Source organism: Cololabis saira, chromosome 13 (genome assembly GCF_033807715.1).
Source record: "Cololabis saira isolate AMF1-May2022 chromosome 13, fColSai1.1, whole genome shotgun sequence".
Lineage (NCBI taxonomy): Eukaryota > Metazoa > Chordata > Actinopteri > Beloniformes > Belonidae > Cololabis > Cololabis saira.
The window spans coordinates 17,941,840-17,961,634 of NC_084599.1; the positions used below are offsets into that span (position 1 = coordinate 17,941,840).

At 44.6% G+C, this 19,795-nt stretch overlaps 1 protein-coding gene across 1 annotated transcript; it reads right to left on the reverse strand.

Annotated features, from left to right (window-relative positions):
* Positions 1–783: 783 nt before the first annotated feature.
* On the reverse strand, positions 784–11,705 carry pcsk9 (proprotein convertase subtilisin/kexin type 9). Its single transcript, XM_061737103.1, has 12 exons — positions 11,364–11,705; positions 10,074–10,265; positions 9,035–9,170; positions 8,047–8,180; positions 7,834–7,975; positions 6,281–6,477; positions 6,013–6,196; positions 5,145–5,321; positions 4,917–5,065; positions 4,687–4,852; positions 2,268–2,434; positions 784–1,491 (listed from the first exon to the last, which is right to left on the reverse strand). Exons 1-12 carry the CDS (start codon positions 11,598–11,600, stop codon positions 1,306–1,308), a joined length of 2,067 nt encoding a protein of 688 aa, XP_061593087.1. The 5' UTR covers positions 11,601–11,705; the 3' UTR covers positions 784–1,305.
* Positions 11,706–19,795: the final 8,090 nt, after the last annotated feature.

Below are 19,795 nucleotides of genomic sequence, written 5' to 3' on the forward strand. Positions count from 1 at the left end.
GCAGCTGAACCGACTCAAGGCCAGTTGCCAGGACACGGATGACGTCTTTGTCTTTTCTCTTTCTTAAGCTGTGGAGTCCTGAAAGACCTTTAGGGATGATGTATCAGCCGTATCACAAAAGTGAGACGCCGTTTTTCCTTTTCCAGAGAAAAAAAAAGAAAACTTTGGGTAACTCGTTTAATAATCAAGCGTCTAATCAAGCTGATTACGTACAGCTGTGCTGCTGCCGTCAGGGTTCAGCCAGTCGCCGCTGGAGATCGACTTCTGCAGCCGCTCATGTGCTCTTTCATGCTGCTCATCGGTGTTGCCTGATTCATGTTAACCGTGTTCGTACCATCATTCAGACCCCTCTAAGATCAATAGTTGAAAATACACAGTAATTTCACAACGGCTCTCAAAAAGCGGCTATACAGTTGTTTGCCCCCTTCCTGATTTCTTATTTTTTTTTGCATGTTTGTCACACTTAAATGTTTCAGATCATCAAACAAATTTAAATATTAGACGAAGATAACACAAGTAAAGTAAATGGTTTTTATTATTAAGGAGGAAAACAAATCTAAACCTACATAGCCCTGTGTGATAAAGTGAAGTTTTTTTGTCTAATATTTAGATTTGTTTGATGATCTGAAACATTTAAGTGCGACAAGAAATCAGGAAAGGGGCAAACACTTTTTCACACAACTGTATTTTCATGACTATTAATTCACTATTGGTCTGATTTGGAATCAGGTTCAGCAGATGAATTAGTTCATCATTGATCTGGTGGGTTTTATTATCCTCTATTATCGGTCCTCACCTCCTCTTTCACAGACAAGCCTTAACCCCCCCACGCCGTCAGAAGACATTACAAACTCGTTTCTCATCTGTTGTTGTCAAATTTGTAGCATAAAAATTGCCTGTGCGATGATTTGGTTTAGGGTATCCGGCAGCACTTAGACCACATGTTCAAGACACTGGATGTTCACTTCCAGCTCATTTTAGTTTCATCAGTTTATTGGTTTGTAAAGAGCATGCAGACGGTACATCAGGTAAATACTGGCTCATTGAAATCCCACGTTCATGGCTGCCGCTTTTATTACAAGCTTGTTTAGTAGAAAGGTACAAAAATATTTGGTTATATCTTCAACCCTGCATCTACCAAGTGGTGTGAGAGTAATGGTGTCTGGCATCAACACAACACGGGTAATACAACACACACAAGGAGCTTTGCAGAAGTGGTTACTGTGAATGTTTAGCAGGTTAGTCTTCGTCAGGGTGAAGGGGTCAGAGCCGCACTCGGGGCGACGGACGTGATGCAGCGTTTGATCAGTTAGCGGTCTGCTCCGGAGGTGCAGCACGGCAGCACACGGCGACCCCCGCCGCACCCTTCGCCCCTGTAGCGCTGTGGACGAGGCAGCGGTTGTCCCTGGCAACTGAGCCAGAGACAGCAGAGTCCTGAGAGACGGCGCTACAGTCCGTCAACGTCCAGCCAGAGGGACAGGACACCTCCACCTGCAGGAACAAAAGCTGGCGTGAGACTAAGGAGTACGCCTGTGTTGAAAAAAATCGATTTTCTGATTCTAAATCGATTCATATGTCTAAAGATCAATTTTTTTATTTTATTTTTTTTATTTTTTTTATTTTTTTTTATCATTACATTACAACTTTTGGTATTTTTTTGTTTGTCCTAAAAAGGAATGTTTTTTTGGACACGAGAATAACTTGGGCCATGTTTTTGTCTTTAAATATATTTAAAGGTATGAAAACATTAAAGTTTTCAGTTATAATTGCATAAATTGACTATATTTCATTACTTTATATACTGTCTAAAAACCAAATTCTCAAATTAAAAACAAAAAAAGACAGAAAATGGAGAGAAAAAAAACGGAATGTGGGAATAAGTAAAACCAATTTCATACGTTTGCTGCCCTGGATCTGTTTGATAATTCTGCCCCACACGATGTTTCTGAAAGCAGTTCTATCAGCATTCTGGGAGCTGATTGGTCGTTACAGCATCATTAACTTCCAATACTTGCTGTTGAATCTCAATATAATACTAATATTAATATGTTGCATAACTACACAGTCATAAAATTCATGCAACAGCTCCAAAAACAGTTTTAATAATCGTATCAAATCCAATCTTGATAATCGATTCTGAATCTTAAGAATCGGAATCGAATCAATTCTTGACATTCTAATCGATCCCCAGCCCTACTAAAGAGACGACTCTAGGACGTGGATTTCAGAAGCACCTTTTGTCTGGCGTTCACGTTTAAATGACACACCTGATCTCCGTCAGCTGCCGTGTTCTCCAGCACGCGGCATTCCAGAGATGGAGCCTGGCAACAGACGGCATGCGACGTGACCCCTGCCTTCCCCACGCAGCGTCTCCCGTGGTCATGGTGCGGGCGGGAGTCGGACGACAGCTCCTCCGTGGACCAGGCGGTGCAGCCTGGAGAGAGAGGATCGGCGTGCTTACGCGTGACAAAAGCTCTGAGGCGACTTATTAGCCTTGTTCCCAAAAAATCAGCAGCCAATCATCCACACAGGAGTCCACAGAAAGGTTATGATTCAGGGAAATAATTAAAAAAAGACCATAATGACTCTTGAAAACCTTTTTGTATAACATAAAGCTTGCATTTATGCTGGCCGAGACTGCAATTTCCTTTCAGGGTGATTGCCATGGCAACATAATTGGCCATGGCGTAAATGCTGCAGAAGGAAAAGCTTTTACATTTTATATAGGCCACAGAACAGTATCGTAAAGAATAGTTTCCCGTTTGATAACACTGGCTGTCTCTTATCTCTGTTAAATGTGTAGCTGCAGTGAGATTAACCTAGCAGGGAACCGCAGACCTGGTCCAACCACATCTGCCCACCTGGAGTGAATACTTAAGACAAAAATTACATGTTTTAGGTCATGAAATATTGTTTCTGAGGAAGCTTTCTGGCACGTTATTTTCTTGGAGTTGGTAGGACTGAGACAAGACTAAAATAGATTTTTAATCCCTCCTGATGGCAGAAGCTGGAATATGGTGGAGCAGTGGTCTGTGCCGTGTGCACGGATTTAAAGGTGGGGTAGGGGATTCTGCACAACGTGGGGCCTGGGAGAGATCCCTGTGGAGAATTGATATCTCAGAGAGCCCTGGAGGTATGAGCTAGCTATGTTTTGTTAATGTTTTATTTCAAATGGGAAAAGATGTGATGCATCATCCAGAAATCCTATCTGAATCAAACCTGAAAGTGAATTTAATAGTGCCACCAAAAATTGAAACAACATGGGGCCAACAGACAATCCCATACGAGGCCCAAATCAGGCGTTACACATCATTCACTAGTGCTTCTGTGCACTTTTGGGATACGTTTGTCAGTCATTCATCTCTATTGGAACCTCCCTTTTTATTTTTATACGGGGCCCAGCCATGTTGCTCGGGAAGCTGACAGGGACACCCCCCCCGTGTGTCACTCAAAGACATCCCTGTTGAAATATCTGCAAAGCTGATGAAATCAAAAAATGGCTGTTGCGTTTAGTAGGACGCTGGCTGGTTGCGTTGCTAAGCACAGTAGCATGGTGATCACGGCTGAGGAAGTGATGGTGGTTAGCCATTGGCTCAGCTGACTGTCAATCAGTTATGTTAGAAATACATGTATTAGCCTACTCTATATAAACTCTGCTGGTGTGGTACAGGAAAAGTGACCCTCCCTCCTCATAGACATCATGGATGTTAAATCTCACGATTGAGACCAAAATGGTCCTTTGAACCAGGCTGTAAACATGTTTACTTCTGCTCTAAAGTCGGACATCTCAACATGGGAGTCAGCGGGCGTTGACTCACTTCTGGAGCCGGACTCAAGCAGCCAGTCGAGGAACTGCAAGGAAACTTAGTTCCACAAGAGACTCAGTCCAGAAGTGAGAGGGTTGGTGCTTGGTTCATCCATAAAGACCTGCACTTCCTCGCGTTGAGCACCAGGGGGTTTGATCCGTCTCTCAGACCGGGTGTATCTCGGATAATGGGGGGGCATATTAATCTCATCGTGTAATTTTTAGCAGGAAAGCACAAGAGTGTAACCTAAACCAGTTTCTCCCAACCTGGGGTCCGGGCCCCCCCTGGGGGGGCGCGAAACTTTGTCTGCTTTGAGGATATGCAGTTGTAAAAATTATATTTACACATGTTAAATAAATAAAAAATCATAATAACACCTAATGGAATACAGTAATCCAAGTCTGTATAAACCCACTTGAAAATATATTTTGGTCATTTTAAAGTTATTTATCAGGACAAAAACTTAAAAAAGTATTATTATATCATTATTCAACATTTAATCATACTACTACTCTGACAGGTTGTTAAAGGTATGTTAAAAAATGTTGCTCTCATATTAAAAGAGACATTTTTCAGAAATATTTTTATGCCCTTGCAAATTTTTTTTGTGTGTATTTTATACATTGGTGACACAAAAGGAAGGTGAGAAAAACAAAGTACAGGGTAAACCAAAGAGAAATGTATCAAAAAAACATAATTAATGTTCATTTTTTCAATTAAAGGTTTGTAACGAATAACTTTACTCTTTTGATGCTAGTACGTACGGGTCGGGGGGCCCGGCTGGTCTTAGACACTAGTAGGGGGGGCTCCATTGAAAAAAGGTTGGGAATCACTGACCTAAACGGTCAAACGAGACTCCTACAGAGTAAACGCCACCTACCGGTCAGGTGGTGCCGGGAGCCGACACACTGAGCATCCTTCCCAGCCTCGGGGCTGGCGTGGGCCTGGCACTGCAGGCCCCCGATCACACAGCAGCGCGCCACGGCGAACACGCCGTTACCCGCCGGACCGTTGTAGGCCACGCACTCTGAGCCTCCGCCATCCTCCTGGAAGAACATGGAGGTTTAACAGCATGCTTGTAAACCTCACTAGGTGTTACTGAACTCTCACCGTGATAGTCTCCCCCCCTCGGACCCCGTCGGGGGCGTAGCTGCTGCAGCCCATCATCTCCTCCCCCCGACGGCAGCGGCTGCTGACCCGGTCGGTGTTGGCGAGCCCTGACCTCTGGGACCAGACGGAGCGACAGAGCAGCTCTGCATCTGCACACACAGGTGGGAGCGTCAGGGACGCCGGGAGGCGGTTCCTGAGTGCTGAGCGGTCGGATCGGGAGCCACTGACTTGGTGCCGGGTCGGCGGCGGCGGGGACGGCGGCCACCAGGTTGGGAGTGGTGAGGCGCTGCGTCTCCGTCAGAGACAGCAGGTTGATGGTGTTGCTGATGGAGTGATGCAGCATCTTCTGCAGGACCTGCACCGGTGACGCGAGCTCACTGGACGACAGGATCACTGCTGCTATCCCTGCACACCATTTCATTTCATTTCTCATTTTATTCTTTATTTCATTCAGAAAATAAAACAAACAATTCAATACAAATACAAATGTTGATAAATTGTGAATGAAAAGGGAGCAGAAAGAAGAATCTTATCTTATCTGCCCCTTTTTCCAAGAAATAAATTCACAAATAACATAAATTAAAAATTAAAAAAAAAGAACAACCAAGTAAATAAAAAACAAATTACCACCGTCTATGGGTATGTCAATCAAACTTAACTAACATATTTCATTATATTTACTTAACATACAGGCTTTAATTGTTCTTTTGAATGTAATGTTTGATTTGGATTCTTTGTTTTCTTTATTCAGATATTTCGATAAACTGATTCCTTTCACAGAAACACAACGTTCCATCAATTTAGTCCTGCATCTTGTTTTTTTTAAATCTCTGTTCCTTTTAAGTTATACTTGCTTTCTCTTTTTTCAAATCTTTTCTGAATGTTGATTGGTAAAGTTTTTTTATGAGCTTTAAACATAATTTGCAGAATACTATAGTCTACTAATTCATGAAATTTCAACAATTTTAACTGAAGGAATAATGGATTTGTTGGACCTCTATATCGTTTTCTACTGATTGTACTGATGCAGACCAAGGAATAAACATGAGTCTTTGTCACCCGTGTCCTTACTCTGGGTCTGTGTGCGTGAGCGTACCTGCAGCGTGCGCCGCAGCCTGGGACGTCCCACTGCGGGATGTGAAGCAGGTGTTGCAGTCGCTGCTGGCGCTGACGATGTCGTCGCCAGGGGCGAACAAGTCCACGCAGCGGCCAAAGTTGCTGCCGCCTGCACCCTGTGACATCAGCTGGTCTGCAGAGCTGACGGCCCCCACCGTGATGACCTGCAGGCACCAGAGAGGTCGGCGTGAGGTCAACGGGGAGCCGGGCCGGTGTGTGAAGGGTGTTCAGGGAGACGGGTGCGTCACCTCGGGCTCCGACGCAGGAGAGTAGAGACAAGCGTCGTCCCGGTAGTTCCCCGCCGCAGCGATGACCACCGCTCCGTGGGCCACCATGTCCCTGCATGCTGCGTTCAAGGACCGGCTGAAGCCGCCGATGAAAGGCAGCAACACGACCACGGCGTTCACGGGGCGGGCCTGTAACGTGGCACGGATGTATTCCATCCCTGAAGGCAAGGCAAGTTTATTTGAATGGCACAATTCAACACAAGGTACCGTATTTTCCGCATTATAAGGCACACATTCAATGAATGACGTATTTTAAAACATTTTCCATATATAAGGCGCACCGCATTATAAGGCGCTACAGTAGAGGCTGGGGTTACGTTAGGCATCCATTAGACCAAAATAAATAAATAAATAAATAAATATATATAAATATATAAATATCCATCAGTTATGTTTTTATATACTAGTATTTCTTATTATTTATCTTTCTTATTATTATTATTATTATTATTATTATTATTATTATTATTATTATTATTGTATACCAGTTTACTGTTTATAGTGTTTATAGTGTGTTATTATTATTACTGTGTTATTACTTTTCTATTGATGCCTCTTGTTTTTGCACTATCCCCTTTGCTGCTGTAAACTGCAAATTTCCCCTGTGTGGGACTATTAAAGGTTTATCTTATCTTATCTTATCTTATCTTATATCTATGAAAAAAAAATTAAAAATAAATAAATAAATCCAGGTCATTCCAGGGTCTTATACTACCCTGTCAGGCTTGCAACTGGGGCTGGGGAGCTAAAACCCTTGAAAAAGAACTGCTTTGCAGCTTCTTGCGTGTGCTGGCTGTAACTGTAACTCTGTAACTCCAGTGTAGTTAATTTAGCCTGGAGTGAGGAGACCCATCCAATATGGCGGCCATGCTGGATTACGTTCCAGCATGTCATGACACGTCTACGTATATATGACTATGATTGCGAGACCTGTTGCGGCTCAATATTGATCCATATATAAGGCGCACCGAATTATAAGGCGCATGGTCAGCTTTTGAAAAAATTGAAGGCTTTTAGGTGCGCCTTATAGTGCAGAAAAAACAGTAATTCAAAGTTCTTTACATCAACATTACAAGCAGCAAGACACAATTAAACAGTAAATAACAAATAAAATCATATAAAATTATAGGAAAGGAGTTAAAATAATAAAAAGCACAAGTTGTTAAAAGTAAGGGCAGTAGAGTACAGCAGGTAAGTATTTAATTTAAGAGTACGCTTCAGTAAACAGTAATGTTTTAGGCCTGATTTAAAGGATCTACAGTTGCAGCAGACCTCAGGTCTACAGGAAGTTTGTTCCACCGGTGAGGAGCAGAATAACTGAATGCTGCCTCACCTTGCTTGGTTCTTGTTGGGAACCACAACAAACCAGATCCAGATGAACCTCAGGGGTCTGGGAGCTTCATAGGAACTACCAGATCAAGGACGTGTCACGTTTAAATGCTGACCCCTCGGTCCCGTCTCAACCTTTGACCCGGACCAGAAGGGTGTTCAGCGCCTCAGCGCGTCGGTCCTACCTGCCAGAGCTCCGGACACCGTCCCCTTGCCCTGACAGTTGAGCACGCGCACCACGTTGACGCCGGCGCCTGGAGCCACCCCCGAGTCCGACCCGCTCACCACACCCGCCAGGTGAGTGCCGTGGCCGTCGCACTGACTCGCCTGTGAGAGAGAGAGAGACCTGAGTGCCACGGCGCCGCGGGGCGGGCGTGTGAGAGCCAGGGCCAGCAGACCTGTCTGTGGACCCGGACTCCATCCTCGTCTGGGACGTCGCTGAAGTCTGTGATGAGCACCCGGCCTTCCACCTCTCTGTGAGAGCTCTGAACGCTGCCGTCCACCAGGTACACCTCCGCCATCCCTCCATCATCTGCAGAGGACAGATGCTGCAATGTTTATAACCAGGCAAGACAGTTTCAGACATGAGGGTGACATGATGACCTCTGGAGAGCTGCTGCTGAACTTTATATTTCGTGTAGAGCTATGAGCGAACATGGGATGAGCTAATGTGACTTTTCAAGGGAAAACGGGACAAAACATAGTTAATAAAATGAGTTATAATGGCTTCCTGGTAAATGTTTATAGAGAAGTGGCTTCAAGCTTCGTTTGAGAGTCTTAATGTCGGCTGAGGTAATGTTGAAACCTCACAAACATGCCTTCAGCCTCCGATGAGAGCGAGTCTCTGCAGAAGTCATTAACACCCACACTTAGAGCCGTTTCTGCCTCCCGGGTCTGTTTATAACGGAAAACTAATTCATTCCATTATCTGTTTATGGCCGTGTTTGTGTCTGAGGGCTGTTGTTCGCTGCCTTCAGTCACTCAGAGGAGAAGAAGGAAGAAGGATGCAGGAGCTAAAAACGTTAACACCTTCTTTATCGTCTGATGAGTTCATGTGGAACATCCGTGTGTGACCTGCTGCAATTACAGGTTGCCATGGAGACGGTAAATGCCAGGTGGCCTCTTGGTCTTTTAAAGGGCGTGAACAGAGAGATACTTCTCAAACTCTCGGTTATTGCTTAGAAGAAGACGGAGATACCTGTTCCTGACATGCTGATGTCCTCAACAGCCGCCCCCCCCCGAATGTTTGTACTTAAATGTAGCAGCTGGATGAGGCGCTGAGGCCCCGCTGAGACTCGGGACACAGGTTGTTTTGAGGATGCTCATGCACATAGTGCAGAAAGCAGGATTTCTTTGCTCTGTGATGCTGCAAGCTGCAGGACTCACTGGGGGGCCTGTACGTCCCGTTCTCCTGGACGCCACCATGAGGCTGCAGCAGCCGCAGCAGGTTCCAGGGGGCACCGCTCTGAGCAAAGATGGAGGAGTCTTCCTCGATGTAGTGGACGTGAGGGAGCTTCAGCGCCTGAGCAGGACAATCACAGGGAAATTACTGTAAAACAGTAAGATTTTAGTCTAATCCTCCAGCATGTGACCTATCTGAGATGGAAATGGGCTGAAAAGTGGGGCTCCATGTCGTCCATTGTATGGGACCCTTGTTAATTGCCCACTTGGGTTCACTTATCAGGTGTTCTGCCAAAAAGTGATTGCCTGCCAGAATCTGATTTCTTCTGATTTCTGGCTGCGGGAGCGCGCACAGCAGCCCGTTGAACGATAGCAATAAAACGCCAGATTTTCAGATTATGAAGCTCAAGAATGAGATCAAGTCATATTTAGGTAGAAACGACTTTTCATTAACTGTATTTGGCCTTCAATGAATTTTTGGCAGGTGAAAATGCCTATTTTGTGTTGTAATAGTCCTTTAACAGAGTTAAAAGCAATCCTGTGAGCTCTAGTGTTTATATTATGAAGCTCAAGAATGATATCAAATCATTTAGGTAGAAACAAACTCATTTGGCCTTCAATCAATTTTTACTAGGTAAAAAGACCCATTTTCAGGAGAGAAATCAGATTCTGGCAGGCAATCACTTTTTGGCACAACACCGGTTGTTAAAGGTGGACCCAGATAAGACATAATTTGTAAATCAATGCAGACAGATTTGCTTTGGTTAAAACTTTGGCAAGCTTCAAAGTCATGCTTTTATACTTGTTATTACTGTTTTAGGCTTTCAATTCAATTCAATGTTATTTATATAGCGTCTATTACAACAGAAGTTGTCTCTAGGATCTTTCCAGAGACCCAGAACGTGGCTTTTTCATGCAAAGTTAATAACACTCATCGAGTTTCTGTCCTCCGACTGCAGATGTAGTTGTATTTGTTGTTGTTCCGACCATGAAGCCCGGGTCCGGGTCCGGGTGCTGCACTCACCAGGTGAAGCACGTCGCGGCTCATCCTGACCAGGAAGCCCTGCAGGGCCCCGGAGTATGTCTGCAGGATGTCCAGCAGGTATCCCCTCCGGGCCGCCTGGGCCCGCAGCCTCCGCACGGTCCTGTGCACCGGAGCCTCGCGCGTCCCCGCCCGCAGCACCACCAGGTACTGGCCGGGGATGCGCCACGCCGCCTGGATCCAGTTACATAGTACATCAGTCTACAGGTGATCTGCGTCCCCAGTGCTCGGAATACATCTTTATTTTATTTAACTGGCATGTAATAACTGTGCGCTTTGGTGCTTTATTTAACGATAATATTAACAATAATGCACAAATTAAATGCAATTAGAATCAACGCGATTCTCTCGCACATGAAGCACTGTCGTACCAGCTGGTCGCAGACCGTATTACAATCAGTGGAAAAACTCTATAAGCAGGTTTTGAAAACATTCATTCGGCATTGTAATATTTTAACTAAATGTGTTTTTTTTAATTGGGGAAATATGATTAAGTTTGTAGACATTTTACTTGTATATAAAATCCTTCATGGTCTGCCCCAATCCCCCTCCCCCCCCTCTTTCACTCAATGAGTTTATTAAACAAAATCAAAACTCATCTAGAGCTGCCACCAGAGGGGATTGTAAAACAGCACATAGAAAAAGTGCCTTTGGGCAGTCAGCCTTTTCCTATCGAGCAGCTCATACCTGGAACACCAAACCAGAACTAAGAAACATCACATCTCGTTATTCCTTCTCTAAAAACACAAACCCGTGGTTACTTGATAATCAAACATGCTGTCATAATCTGGTATAGGGGTCAGGTTATTGTTTTACCTGTTTGTGCTTTTGTGTGAGCTAATGTGTTTGTGTGCTCTTGTTCTTCATTTATGTTGTTTGTCATTATTCGGAGTTATGTCATGGTTTAAACTAATTAGCCTACTCTTTAGTGTTTTAATGTGTTGTCCTTTAATGTTTATTATAGCCTATATGCCATCAACCTGCCAGGGACTGCAGATGTAAATTAGCCTGTATGGCTAAATCTGGCACATTTACATGATGGACTCAAGTGCTCATGTTAATTAATGTGCGTTGTCCCTTTTTAAATAAATAAATTGAATTAAATAAATGCAATTACAGGTTTCCAGACTCAGTGCCCGTGTAAGTTTCACGTCCATCTGATGGCTGGAAGTTTTAAGATGAATAATGTCCCTGACTCCTGGCCATCCCTCCAGGCTGGAGGTGCGCTCCCCCGCGCCGGGGACGCGCCGGGGACGCGCCGCGTCCCTTTACCTTGTTGCACTTGAGGAAGTCCGCGGCGGGCTCGGCTCCGGGCTCGGACTGCGTCCAGTCCTGTCGGATCAGGTCCAGGATCATCTGGTCGTCCTCCGGGTCTTCCTCTGGGTGGTTCACCGGGTGGTCCCCCTGGTTCTCCCCCTGGTGCTGCCCCGGGCGCTCCAGTGCGCACACGGCCCAGGACGCGCACAGGCAGCACAGTGCCCAGCCGACGCGGACGGACGCGCGGCGCATCGTGCTGCAGATGTGGAGACTGTGTCTCCGGCGGACGCGCGCCCTGCGTGCCCAACTCTCAGATATATCAGCCTCCAACCAGACTCACTGGGTTTTTAAAAATTATAATATTTTTTTTTTTCTTCCCAAAATCGAACAATTGATTTGTATAATTGAAGGCGGGGACTGGTGACGTCTGCGCGGCTCACGCCACCGCTTTTGTATCGAATGATTGTCGTCGTTCAAACACCTCTCATGTGGAGGAGTCGGGTTTCACGCCCCCCAACACCCGGGGATTATTACCTGTCAATCACAGCAGTTCCTTCAGCTCAAGGTGAAGCTGCTGCCATGGTGCAACTTCATGAGAGCAGCGGGGTGGATGTTCTCCCTGGTAACTTGGGCTGTGCTGCTTTATTATCATGTAGTCTGAATTTCCTGCTGAATGCAGCGCTGAGTTCTGCTCAGAGCTGCTGAGCTCACAAAAATAAATAAAAAAACAACCCTCCTGAGTCTGAATGTCACTGTGCTTTCATGTTTCACTCTCATAGTCGCACTTAAAGCAAACTGTTCCACCATCGACCGCTTTAACTATTTCCACACATCACTTTACTTTCAATCAAGGATACTGTTGGATACATTTTTGCATGCACTTATACACAAAGTTAGTACCCACTTTTTTAAAAATGTAGAAACAAATAATGTTTAATGTTTCGGGAAGACTGTTTCAATCAAACAACATACGTTTTATTACTATATCATTAGTCATTTAAAATATTAAGCGAATTAAAAAAAGTGAGAAATGAGAGCAGATGGTAACACTTGTGGCCAAAACTAAGTACCCTCTAATAGCTTCCAGGATTTAACATGATAAAAGATGATTTGTGCATCTATGTCAAACTCCATCTTGCACATCAAAAAGGCATAAGCTGTTTATATATATATATATATATATATATAATATAAAAACTTGAGCAGGACTTGGATCATAAGGGGAGACCTTCTCGCTGGAGACCAGCCGGGCAGAGCAGGAAAAGGGAGATAAGAAAGAGAGAAGGATGAACAGAGAAAGAGAAGACAGATATATTGTCAAAGGTACAAAAGAGCAGATATATTAGCATTAATGATCCGTGAGCAGGAGAACTAAGAGTTTTATGTAGATATTACTGATACATGGTTAGTTTGTGCACTACAGGGATGACTATATAAGCAGATGTAGACAGCAGCCCCTGAGGTGATCAGAGGGTGGAACTGCAAGTCAGCACGCAGCTCCTGAAACTCTGGCCTGCAAACATGCACAGAAGAGAAAAGGAAGTGGGATGGGGGGGCAGCAGAACAAACTACAAGAACGATGGACAACAATGATGGCTATGAGATACTTATAATTAATAAAAAATGGAAGAAGAGGAGAGAAGGAGGGGTGATGGGCACCGCTCAGTGGATCATGTTGATGCCCCCCTGCCCGCGTAGCTCTACCATCTACCACAAAGCTATTATAGTCTTGTTCTACAGTATACCTGCAGCTATGACTACTGGCCCTAACACTAGAGTTTACACTAACTAGAGGTTTATTAACACTAACTAGAGGTTTACTAACACTAACTAGAGGTTTACTAACACTAACTAGAGGTTTACTAAACACTAACTAGAGATTTACTAAGACTAACTAGAGGTTTACTGACACTAACTAGAGGTTTACTAAACACTAACTAGAGGTTTATTAACACTAAGTAGAGATTTACTAAACACTAACTAGAGGTTTATTAACACTAACTAGAGGTTTACTAAACACTAACTAGAGGTTTATTAACACTAACTAGAGGGTTACTAAACACTAACTAAAGGTTTACTAAACACTAACTAAAGGTTTACTAAACACTAACTAGAGGTTTATTAACACTAACTAGAGGTTTACTGAACACTAACTAGAGGTTTACTAACACTAACTAGAGGTTTACTAAACACTAACTAGAGGTTTACTAACACTAACTAGAGGTTTAGTAACACTAACTAGAGGTTTACTAACACTAACTAGAGGTTTACTAACACTAACTAGAGGTTTATTAACACTAACTAGAGGTTTACTAAACACTAACTAGAGGTTTATTAACACTAACTAGAGGTTTACTAACACTAACTAGAGGTTTAGTAACACTAACTAGAGGTTTACTAACACTAACTAGAGGTTTACTAAACACTAACTAGAGGTTTATTAACACTAACTAGACGTTTACTAAACACTAACTAGAGGTTTATTAACACTAACTAGAGGGTTACTAAACACTAACTAAAGGTTTACTAAACACTAACTAAAGGTTTACTAACATTAACCAAAAGGTTTACTAAACAGAAAGGTTTCAGTTTGGTTCTAAAGGTGGAGGTGGTGTCAGCCTCTCTAACCCAGATTGGAAGTTGGTTCCATAGTGATGGTTCCTGATAGCAGAAGTCCGTCCTCCAGATCTACATTTGGACACTCTAGGAACTACGAGTAAACCTGCATTCTGAGAACGGAGAGCTCTGTTAGGAACATACGGTACTATCAGGTCTTGCAAATATCGCAGAGCTATTTATTTAGATATTTAAAGAGTCTCATTCAAACCTCTGCTGCTGATGTGCGTCTCCTCCACATCAGGTTGGTAGTTCTGGACGGACGCTACGTGCACAGTCACTACATTCAACCATAAATTGCTTTTGAGTTTCCGCCAGGTGCTTGTAATTGTCAGTCCTTGCTGGACTGATCATCAGCAGACATTTTTATTTTTTGCTGGTCTGGAGCATTTAGGTGTGTGCTAACACAACGCCCAGAGGTAAAAGCAATGGTGTTAGAGCAAGTCTTGCTGCTCATCAGTCTGTGAAGGGCTATACACTTGTTTCCAAACAATCTAGATTTCAAATAATAGACTGAAACAGATTATTTACAAGTGGAAAGCATTCAAGATAGTTGCCTATTTTCCAGGGTTGGAGATGGCAGGAAGTTCACCAAAGTCAGACCAATGCTCAGAGAAATGCAAAAAAATTATAAAAATGAAATTCACATTTTAGATCCTACAGGCCTCGTTGAGCATCGTAAACGTTAAAGTCCATGATGCCACAATAAGAAGATGTTTGAACCACAGACTGTATACAACACAGGGTGAAACCTTCGGTCACATGACCCATTGGTTTGTGAAGACCGTTTTTGAAATCTGTTTTTCTTCTTATGGGGCTCAGCCATGTTGCTCAGTAAGGCAACAGTAACACGCCCACCACATGTCATTCAAAGTTAGCTAAATTCAGCTCGGCTCCTTCAGCCAAACCCTGCCGATATATGCGTAGAGGTGCCATGAGACGTTTCAGCGAGATATACCATTTTAGCCATCGCTGGGTTAATACAAACGGGAGGCGAAGCGTGGTAACATGATGATTACAAATAAGGAAGCGATAAGGGCTAACTATTGGCTGAGCCGACTCATATGAGAAGAAATGTATTGATTATATAAGCTCTGTTGTCCCAAACACCTCCCCAGCCCTTTTTGACTGGCATAAAATGTCCAGATTTCAGACCAACCGAAACGCTGTGGCAGGAGTCTCAGAGAGTTGTCCAGAAGTGAGGGTCAAAACACCACAGAAGAAGAAGCTCTGACCAAAGTTCCTCCACAACGACGTTAGAGACTAATAAAATCAAAACACAGAGACGACTTCGAATCATGACGCAACATAGTTTTACCCAGATAATTATTTTCTTTTTGGGTTCATTTTATGTTAAATAATGTCACGGTGGGAAAAAAGCTACATGTTGTTGTTCAACTTATCTAAATAAATGACTAAAAAACACAAAATAAAGCCAAAACTAAAAAGATAATTAAACAAGGTGCATAAACTATTCCTGAAATTACAGATGTGACTGGCTAACTTTGAAAATATCACCGTGTTTGTATTTAATTGAGCCTGACGAGCTTCACACCGAAAAAAGAAAAGATGAAGAAAAATGACACAACGTTGTGCAGAAAAGTAAGATTGCAAGTTTTCTACCAGCTTTTGCATCAGCTTATTTCTTGGGTTGTGACGCCAACGCAGAGTTAAAGTTATTCTTTATCTCCAAGGCAGGTAACAGGTGCAAGTTTTTGGCATCAGACCTGAGCACTGGAAATATTTTAGTCAAAGTTTTTACTTTTTTGTAAAAATGAGTCAATTAGTAGCCATGACAAAATGATTAAAAGACAGAACATGTGGGTGTTTAAGAGGCAAAAGGGGCAGCTGGGTAACCGTCATTCAGGTCAGGACAAGAAAGTGATTTTCACATGTGCTGACAGTACAAAGCCAAGCTACTTCAGATTTTGTATTGTCAAGTTTGTTGATGGTGGTTAGCACCGTTGCCCCATTAGCAAATCCTGGCTGTGTGGACTTTGCATGTTCTCCCCAGTCATCTCCAGGTACTCCAGCTTCCTCCCACACTCCAGCATCATGTCAGCTTCACCATTCATCCTTAAATGTGAGTGTGTGTGGTTTTTCTCGATATAAACTGGCACATGCCAAGGTTGTACACCTGCAGGTCCCAGGTGAGGGCTCCAGCAGATCCCTGAGACCCTAAACAGATATGAGTGGATATATGTAATAAATAGAAGATTAGTTGTTTAAATACATCTTTAAAAAAAAAAAAAAGGTCCTTAAACCATCATTGAAAGATATTTTCAAATTAGAGGAAGTTCAGTGTATAAAAAAAAGAGCAGAGACTGACATCCGTCATCATAGGTCCGTTGGACAGCACTATCATTCAACGCCAAGAATATTCAGTCAATATATGAGCAAGGGATTACTATGGAAAGTACTCCAGTACAGATCAATGTTCACAACTGTGATTTAAAGCCTAAACATGCAAAAAGGAAGCCCTATGTTACCCTTGTCTACAGCCTGCTCCGACATCTCTGTGCTCAGAGACCGTCAGGGATGGACCAGAACCTGGAAGTGACGTTTCTTGAATAACCACTGCGAGTCCATCTCCATTAAAGGAGCTATCTGTAAGAAATGTCCAAAACTGGTACTGCAGTCACTTTCAAAATATTGTTGAGCAGCGTGTACCCTCCCCCTCCTCCCCCCGACCAGAGGTTGCCAGGTAGGCTGCAGAATGCAGCAGGAACGTAGGCTGCCATGGCTGTGATAATTAGAGCCGAGCTGGCAACCCGGATGCCGAAACAATACTGACTTGGTGATTGGGAGATAGGTGGAGGGTGGAGCTTCAGAAACAATACTGACTTGGTGATTGGGAGATAGGTGGAGGGTGGAGCTTCAGAAACAATACTGACTTGGTGATTGGGAGATAGGTGGAGGGTGGAGCTTCAGGCCAAAACAAAAAATGACAACATCAACATCAGTTGAGGGCTGCAACTCCTCTTTTTAAACTGGAATATCCTGGCTTGAGTGCTGTTGTCAGTGACATAAGTATTTGAAATGAACATGATTTTTAAATGTCTCTTGACATATCGGGGTCATTTTATGATTCGTTTTATTATTGCTCTTACATACAGCTCCTTTAACTCCCGTGCTGAAATACAGCATGGTACAATTGTAGTTTTTTTAGTTAACGTGACATCTGAGGGTCCATGGGTGACGTTTAGCTGAGAATCAGGCAGCAGCTACTCTTAGTGATGGCTGTGGGCCTCTGCTCGCGGCCGGGGGAGTTGGAGGACAGGCTCCAGCTCGCCCTGGCAGCAGCCAAACATCCAGCTCCTGCAGACCAGCCACCTCCAGGTCGGCCCGGACCCTTCCAGCCCGACCAACTGGGCCGGCCGCCAGTCGGCCAGGCGGACCGGCTGCCGTTGCCCAGAGCTCTGTCAGATCGCGGTCCTGGCAGCGGTCTGGGCAAAGGTAAGACCCCAAAGCCACGATGGACAGTTGGTCCAGCCCGTAGAGCCTGGTCAGAGATCCAACTGGCCTCATTTCAGCTCAGTTCAAATACCAGAAATGAGGGTGTGTGGATCTGATCAGAATGAATGTAAGGTAAGACTAACTATCATAGTTTAGTATAAAACAGCTTGTGGTGACTAGTTTGGTGCAGATGTTCTAGCCAGCTGCTGGACTTCATCTTTCTGCCTATTTGGAGTACTTTTGGATTAGAATAACGTTTTCTGTGATTAGGGGTTAGCAGATTTAAGTGAGGAAGCTTACACAATCTGACATGTGTATATTTCCCAGCCGGGACTTTTAATAAATCATTGTGATTCTGACACTCTCCAGGAGCTGTTGGACAGGCACGGACATTTACCAGGCCGGGAGAAACAGTTGCCTTGTGGGATTTGTCAGATCCACTCTTCACTACACGTCGTGTATTGATCTGTCTTCAGCAAAAGCCTGAGTTCTGCTGTTAATTATTGTTCCTCCAGTCACCGTCCAAGTGTTCAGACGCACTCAAACACGAATGTTCTTCTGGTAAACAGCACCATCTTGTGGGACAACCATGTCAAACCGGTTTAACTTTATTAAACATTCATAATGCCTAAAAAATGATACATTATAAATGCATCATCAGTTGCTTCGAATAGCTGTAGAAAAGTAAAGAAAGGCACATTCAAACTGCATCATCAACAAAGCTGTCATCTGGAGAGATGAAAGTCATGAGGTCCTGACCACAGCATGAAGGTACCAGGGGTTGCTTTGATTGGACCGGGGCCGGCGGCCCCTCTCTGTGTTTCTCTCAGACCAGGTGCAGCGTGGGACAGCTGTGACACCGACTCTCGGGCCCCTCGGGCCCCTCGGGCCCCTCGGGAGGACCTGTGCTGCTCCCCGACTTCTGGCCACACAAACCTGGCTGGGCCTCCGTGTGCCTGATTGAATAAAACAGAGTTGGGAGGAGGGGGGGAACCAGAAATAGAAGTCCAGTTCCAGCAAACGTCCCCATTTTCGCACTTTTCTGCCTCTGAAGAGCATCTTTGCTGAGCGTGCACATCTTTATCAGGCCTGTGCAGCGCTCGTGTAATTACAGGAAGTAATGCTGCAGATGAAAAGTACAACCTTCTCATTCTGCTGCCGGCCACTGCGACAAATCAGTGCTTTAATCAGGGGGGGAGGAGGAACGGTCCTCTGCTGTCATGTTTTCAACTAATTAAGCCATTTTTAGCCCCCGATTTGAGGCTATTATCTCTCGCCTTCAATTTAGTCCACTTTTCTGAACCACTTTCCATGAAGCAAAGATGAAAGAGGATAAAAGTAGTATCTGCAGAGAATAAGTTCACCCTTTCCCTCCCCCTCCTCCCCTAGAACAGTGCTGTCATCATGTTCAGCCTGGATGATGGACGCGTGACATTCCTCGACAGCCCGGGGAGTCAGTGAAGTCGTGTGTGAGATGGTACCTTTCATCTGTTTCTTCAGCTGCAGCACACAACAAGTCTTCCATGGTGTCTTTCTGAATCTCTGCTGTCACAATGACCTAAAAAACAACAACATTACAATGTTTTGTTGCTCTCCTTATGCTTGGCATTAGTCCCCCACGCCTACCTTAGGATAGCACTGGCAGATGCTCCACGCCGTCCCCACACACGCCATGGTGACGCCCAGCACGCACATGGTGACGTAGACGTGAGGCCGCTCCTGGATCATGATGAAGAGGCCGACCGCCGCCACGCACAGGCCGGCCACGATCAGGCCGTAGCGGTACGGTTTCCCCGCTGCCATGGCTGCAGCAGGGGCTGCCAGTGAATGCCGGGTTTGTGTACGCTTGAGGGAAAAGGCTTTGCGTGGTGTTCTGTGTCAGGGCTTCAAGGTGAGGGTGGAGAAAACCCAGTTTAGGTTCCACTCTGCTGCTCATTACAGCCTGCAGACAGCCTGCTCCGGTCAGGTATAAAATTGCAGGTGTGTGTGTAGGTCACCTTGCCTCGGGCTCCTGGCAAAGGAGAAATCACAGGACTCGGCTTCAGATCCGAGCCTTATTTGAGCTTCCACGTTTGCTCGGTTTGTAGACATCAGCTTTCTGCGCCGCCTGAGATTTCCTTCTTTTATTTAAACAATCTATTGTTTATACAGTAAGTGCGACAGCAGCCGCAGGGGAGCGTCATATCTACCCCTTCACTCGTGTTTATAGTAACATCGCAACAAAGCTCCCAGTGGATGCACGCACCGCCTGCAGTGGAAACAGAGCTGAGTGATGAGTAGCAGCGTCCTGTTAGCATTCTGCTGTCACCGCTCGAGGCACCTTGCATCAGAAGAAGCAGCAGAGACAGAGAGGAGTAACGCAGCAGTGAGCAGAG

Excerpts from the sequence above, each read along its gene's own strand:
- pcsk9 (XM_061737103.1), bottom strand. The coding sequence starts at position 11,600 with ATGCGCCGCGCGTCCGTCCGCGTCGGCTGGGCACTGTGCTGCCTGTGC. Across the intron at positions 5,322-6,012 it reads GGCTGCGGCGCACGCTGCAG|GGATAGCAGCAGTGATCCTG; the intron begins GTACGCTCACGC and ends AATGGTGTGCAG. Across the intron at positions 5,066-5,144 it reads CGCCGCCGACCCGGCACCAA|ATGCAGAGCTGCTCTGTCGC; the intron begins GTCAGTGGCTCC and ends CTGTGTGTGCAG.